The sequence below is a fragment of the Micropterus salmoides genome, unplaced genomic scaffold (genome assembly GCF_014851395.1).
Source record: "Micropterus salmoides isolate LMB-PRFRI ecotype aquatic unplaced genomic scaffold, ASM1485139v1 Ms_hic_scaffold_12, whole genome shotgun sequence".
Taxonomy (NCBI): Eukaryota; Metazoa; Chordata; class Actinopteri; order Centrarchiformes; family Centrarchidae; genus Micropterus; species Micropterus salmoides.
The window spans coordinates 21,240,969-21,247,328 of NW_024040263.1; the positions used below are offsets into that span (position 1 = coordinate 21,240,969).

At 42.1% G+C, this 6,360-nt stretch overlaps 1 protein-coding gene across 1 annotated transcript; it reads right to left on the minus strand.

Annotated features, from left to right (window-relative positions):
• Window positions 1-3,262: 3,262 nt before the first annotated feature.
• LOC119899385 (fibroblast growth factor 20-like) lies at window positions 3,263-6,155 on the minus strand. Its single transcript, XM_038713926.1, has 3 exons — window positions 5,511-6,155; window positions 4,640-4,743; window positions 3,263-4,455 (listed from the first exon to the last, which is right to left on the minus strand). Exons 1-3 carry the CDS (start codon window positions 5,842-5,844, stop codon window positions 4,210-4,212), a joined length of 684 nt encoding a protein of 227 aa, XP_038569854.1. The 5' UTR covers window positions 5,845-6,155; the 3' UTR covers window positions 3,263-4,209.
• Between the last annotated feature and the right edge of the window lie 205 nt (window positions 6,156-6,360).

A 6,360-nucleotide genomic window follows, 5' to 3' on the forward strand; every position in this document is an offset into this window, starting at 1 on the left:
CTGATGTTACGCAGGTCAAGTTTTCAGTTCATGCACCCCACATGCAGTTCACAATGATACTGGGGGCAGATGTATGTATCCCTCTAAATTCTTAGTAATTTTTCAAAACTTGGTCCTTCATTTCACACAGACGTAAACAAAAGCAGGCTTCTGAATTGAAGCAGACAACCACCAATTTTGCCAGCTGAAATGATAAATAATGATAATTATTGTTGGCTCCATTATATGGTTGAAAAAGAGACTTAAATGTGCATTTGATGGCTACATAATATCATGCAAAAAGACAAAGGCTAAGCTATTAGGCAAAACGTCAGCATCCTCCCCAGATTATCGGTTCCTGTAGAAGCAGCAGTATTGTTGTTGCACTGCATAGAACTAGTTAGTCTTTACATACAGTGGCGTAAAATAAGGGAAAGTTTAAGGTCAGACAGTTATTTTGTTTTAACATTAGCCCTGTTTGGATGCTTAGCTTACACAAAAAAACTAAGAATAAAGACTTTAAGCTTGTAGACCTAATGTGTTTGGCAAACTTTATGCTATCTCTATTGGCGACTGGGCTGGTTTTCCTGAGTGTCAACCTAACGAAATTAGAACAGCGCCACACACAGTGGATGTTCTAGTCAGAACAATCTGCTGAGGAAAATCATTTGATACCATCGAAAGTTGACATTGATGCAAGATTGTTTTGTCCACTGCTGTTTTCAAGGTCAAGAATGACCACTGAAACTCAATGTACACAAGTTTGCAATCGGCTGCAAAACAGATATTCCACACCTCTTTCGTTCTCATACTCGTCTTTTCCTGCCTTTGCAACATTATTTTCTAACTTCAGCACTCCTCTTTCTGTCTCTGTGTGTCTATGCCAGAGTTGACATCTAGTCAGTTCAGTCTCAGGTGTCCTAAGAACAAGGGATGACTCACCTAAGACAGGTGGATGAAGAGAAAGATAAAGGCATGATGAAGGGGAGGATGAAAGAGTGTAGCAGTGCACTTGGCCTGCCAGTCACTTGCCTAATTGCAGTGTCTGTCAGAGGAAGCGCGTGCTGTCTCTTCACACAGATGACTTCATGTTATTTTTCTCCTCCTTTCACATTGCTCCCATTACTCTGTCTATGTCTTTTAGTTGAAACATACTCTGATTCGTTTGTCATCTCTCTCTCCTTCTTGCTTTTCTAATGTGTCTCTTTGCCTTTCTGTCTTCTGGTCTTTAGGTCAGTGGAAGTATGAAGCAACAGATTCTCCTCACACTAATTTCATCTGCAAAAAGTTAAAAGCTGCCTATTCAGTATGCTCTTCTATAAGAACACTGGAAACTGACCACAAGAACCATTTTGAAATATAAAAATGCATGAAACTGAACAAATGTTTTGTTCTTGAACAGTCATTGTGTGTATCTCACTAAAAAACATAATAATTAAGAGGAATGGTTTTATAGTTCAACCTAGAAGAAGTGATTTTGAATATAATAGTATAATAAATAAGTTTTAATGTCACATATGTAAAACATGGAAGAGTTTGTAGTTTAAGGGTTGTGGCAGTCTAGTAGTTAGTCTCTTACCAAAGGTGCATATTTGGCTTTGCCTCTTACTCCCTGGATGGTGCCAATTGAAAATAAACTTTACTACAACAAACAGTGTCAAGTGTCAACAAGGTCCTTTAGGTATTGACTTTGCAGGGAGAGAAAAGGCAAGGAATGCAATTAAGCTCTCTATCTTTATTAGTTTTCATTGGAATTATGAGCTGCCACATGACATGTCATACATTTAGGAGTGAGACATACTTCAGCAGAATTGGACGTGGACCCATTTTTAATTATTTAATTAAGTAATCCAGGCTTCTTCTTGCACATTAGTTGCTTTAATATTCAGACATTATTCTTGCATTATTCTTTCCACTCAGGTTGACTCTTCTTTCCAGTCCGGGCCTGAGGAAGACCCAGTGTAGGTCAAAACCAGTCGGCATTCTCCTTTTGTGATTATTTCACTTTTCCCTAAACAAACAAATGCATTTAACTACACCCTTGGCTTGGTGCAAGTGTGCCTAAAGTAAGGCCACAGGCTTCCCTTTCCCCCCTCCTTCAGTGTTCTAGTCTTGGGGTACCACTCAGCCTGTAAAGTTGTATACATGTATTATGTCTTTTGTGGGTCTGCAGGAGCCTTGTCAATTCTGAGAAAGTTACCCAGGTGAAATCACTTAAGTAATATTGACTTGGGCTTGAAGCTTACAAATATCTAACACAACCTGGGGTTGTGGAGTTTGAAACTAATGGATGTTTACCAGGCAAGGGCGATCTGACAAAAGACAGTACAGAGTTGCACTATGGGAATTTTCAGGATCAGTCTGAAAATCTCTTTCTCTTGTCTCTTGTAGGTCCCCTAACTTTATTGGGGTACTTTAAATGATGTATTAAGCGCAAAAATAATACTAAATACTAAATCTCCACTTCAGGTATTTTCAATTCTTTTGGACCTAAATTAACCTTTAATGCTGATGTCCAAAAGAAACCAACAAGTTAATTTAGGTCATTTTAAACCTGGGCCCTATTTTCAAGTATTTTGGTGTTGAAGTGAATAGTATGTACAATTCTTGGAGTCCATGTAGTAGTTAGCTTCAGCCGGCAGTTGCTAACAAGCTGCAGTGGTTGCAACGTAAATGTGCCGGTCAAAATTACATCCACAAAAAGTGACTTTTTGCCATTTACATGTACACTGTACACTGACTGTCAGTGTCTAAGAACATCATGGAAAGGATCCCTACGAGATACCCCTTGGTTTAAACAGGAAAACAAAGTCTTGCTCAAGGACAGTTCTTTCTCTGACATCTTATGAAAGGTGAGTTGTTGCAGGAAATGCTGGTGGAAACGTAAGTCAGAGTTGGAGAGAAGAGTTTATTGCGTTTTGCTTGCTAGCAGTTCCTCTACATACACAACAAACTCCTCTCCCTTGTTTCCATCTTCTACTTTTCGTACCTACTAGTAATTTCAATGCCAAAATATTTGAAAATAGGGCCCAGGTTTAAAATTGCAGAAATTATCCTCTATCCGGTTAAGATCTGGTTGCTCCAACAACAGCTCCAGACAAAATTTGGACCAGCTTTGAAAAACTTGATTTGTACCTCTTCAATCAGACTGTGAGAATGGAAAACTGCAGTTTATACTGTGACACAATAAATACGAATGATCTCTCGTGACTTGTTCCGAATAGTTTTATTTTTTTTTTTCTCATACCTGTAAAAATATATTCTCAAAATAAATTAATATATGAAATAAATATACTGTATGTCCTAGGAAACAAAAAATAAATAAGAATAAAATCTGTCAACAGGTTTGTAAAGGCGTCTCTGTCGGTGCTCGTTGACTGCAATCAGTGGGAGAACAACAGAATTCCTTCACTGGGTTCTAGAGTTCCACAGGCCACCACAGAAGAAGTCCTTATAAAACTCCATTGGATCTGTACTTCTTCTCTTGTTGCTCATGCACTTTATAGAAAAATCATATTTTCTTAGCAGCATCTGTCTTTGGAGCAGTTTCAAAGGGAATCTATCCCAACAGTCAGTCAAGTACAGGAGATTCCACCAGCTCTCAGACCTGTTTCCCAGAACAGACATGGCTGCTTTCCAGTGCATGAAACTACCTTTAGTTTTACCTTTTTGTGTAAACCAGCCACACTGTATAGTGGATTATGCTTTTTTTTTTTTTTTTTAAATAATTTACTTAGCAGCCACAGTAGTATTTTGAATAAAATAAAAAGCCTACTAAAAACAGTGGAATTGACAAGACTATCCAGCCACAGCAGTAAAAGGCTAGTAGCAGCCCATTAGATGTTAATTACTTCCACGCTTTTGTCCTCTTGAACATGCAGATTTGAATAGCAGGTAGTTGGATTTAATTAGTGGAAACTCATACAAAATCCTTAATTCATCTGTTTGAACACCTGGGCCTCTGCGTAGGCCAATAAAGGGGCAATATTCGGGGGCCCAGGTAGCCTCTGTCTGTCATGGGGCCTTCACATCTTCCACAGAAGATCCCTGGTGCTGTTCAGTCAAACTCCCCGGCTAGTCTGTTTCAGAAAGGGTCTCTTTCCTTCATTCATGCCAGCGGGGCAACACGATCTTCCATCTCCTTCAAGAAGGGGTGAGGATTTGGTGCACTTGGGTTGCTTTTCAGCTCAGACTGGCTCTGACAGGGTTATGGTAATGTCCCCTTCAGTCTCAGCTCTGGCCCAGTATGTCCCTGTACAGCTCTGGTACTCTATCAGGGTCTACAGGCCTCGGTAGGAAGTGAGTGAACCTCTGATGTCGCCTCGACCTCGTTCCATCCCTGGATGTCCCATCTTTGTTCAGAGCAACGAAGTAGAATGCTCCTTTTTCTCCATGCCGGTAGATGTTGGATGAGTAAGTGTTGTACCAGTTTTCTTCAAACTGCTCCCTAAAAACTGATTCTGCAGACAGCTTCTCCTGCAGAAAGGAAGACAAGCAGAGAAAAATATGAGTTTAGTGCTGCAAAATGTGCCACCTGCTGGCAGAGGGTTACACATAACACATGTTGAGAATTGGTATACAGTATACTGTGGGTTGAAAAATACATCAGTCTGCAGATGGATATGTGTGTGTTTACTGTGTACATAGTGTGCGTACTCACCGATCCATACAGTTCTCCCTTGTTGTTCATGGCAAGGTAAAGGCCACTGTCCACCCCTCTGATGCTAACCAGCCCCACAGCCAGACTGATGAACTCCAAAATACCTGTGAACACACACACATTGCATTACATTTACAACGAACCTTACAATAAGCACATTCAACTTCATTGACACATCTGATAACACACATAACCATGATTTAAGGTATTGGATACAATACAAACATTAATTCTGCTAAGGTTTGTTCCACTGCACTATCATGTATTTGTGAAATGATATAGAAATACAAGCCAAATGGAAAACATCTGAAGAAGGCCAATGATGAGACAAAATTTACCTGCACTCACTACATAAAAAGTACAGTAAATAACTTCACACCAGCTGACTCTGACAAGCAAGGTTGGGTGTCTGGAAAGGCCTCTGGCATGAAGTTACATCCAAGTCTCAAATGGAATGAATGGAGTGCCAGAAGTGCTACAGCCTAGCAGCACTAAAAGAAATCTCTAAGAGGTCCACTTTTGATCTGTCGTAAGCTGCAGCTGTTTATCTAGATAGCTGAAGATAAGCCGGTAAAAGTAAAGAAAAGCTTCTGATCTAATCTCAAAGAGGAAATGTGGTGGAAATGTGCAAACATAAAATACTCAGTGTCCCACCTGGAAAGTGTATTTACCTTTAAATAAATTATGTTTCTCTGGATGCATAATAAAATCTACTGGCTGCTGACCACAGTTCAGTGTTACAGCAGTAGCAGCTGCCATCACAGTAGACTGCTACATATGCAATGAGCATAACCAATAGAGCATAGCAGAAATAATAATAATAATAATAATAATAATAATAATGACTGTAGGTTTGTGAAGGGGTCTGTACCGAATCTGCTGTGGTCCTTCCTTGTGCCCTGCACGGTTCCGTCGGGACGGATCTCCAGGTGGAAGCCGGTCCTGCAGTAGAGCTGCCGCCGCCTCAGAATCCCCTTCAGATGGCTGAGGTCCGCCAGGCTCCGGGACAGCCTCTCCGCGGAGACCAGGTGCTCCTGCTGCTGCCCCTGTCCCCCCATCATCAGTCCGGTGACCGAGTTGTAGTCCACCGCCCCGGCTGGGGTGAGAACGAAATGAGAGCCAACGGGAGCCGGAACGGCACCCGCGGGGCCAAAGCTGTCCAGAAATCCGTTGGCGAAGCTCCCAACCTCCGCCGCTGCCCCCATCACAGATAAGACACCCGACAGCACAGGCGATCCAAGTAGAGATCCAAGTGATGAGCAGAGAGCCTCGACACGAGCCAACGAGCGAGGCCCGTGGAGTGGAGAAAAAGAAAAGTTGGACGTGCGGGCTGAGAAAATCCTCAATGAGTGCGCGTTGTGGCGCAGTAACCAGCACTGTTAATTAGATTGTCATCTAATTAAGATTTAACTCCCGCGTTGATGTGTGCAGGTATCCCCGGTTGCAGCAGCCCGTGTCCCCTTTTCTCCTTTCTTCTGCTATTTATCCCTCTCTCCTGTGCTCTCTGTCCGCTCCCTCTCTCGCCTCTTCACCTCGGGATACTCCCCTTTGCTCCTGAGCACTTCAGGGTTTTCCTCTCTCTCTCTCTCTCTCTCTCTCTTGCTCTTCTCAACTCACTACAGCCTTTTATTTCTGCGGTACCCTCCGCTCTCTCAGCTCCTCCAGAGGCAGCAGTGAGACCAGTAGACCTGCTGCACTCCACATCCAGGCTATATAACGCA

Coding starts and splice junctions, on each gene's coding strand:
- LOC119899385 (XM_038713926.1), bottom strand. CDS start 5,844: ATGGGGGCAGCGGCGGAGGTTGGGAGCTTCGCCAACGGATTTCTGGAC. Junction 4,744..5,510: donor GAAGGACCACAGCAGATTCG/GTACAGACCCCT, acceptor GTGTGTTCACAG/GTATTTTGGAGTTCATCAGT. Junction 4,456..4,639: donor AGGGAGAACTGTATGGATCG/GTGAGTACGCAC, acceptor TCCTTTCTGCAG/GAGAAGCTGTCTGCAGAATC.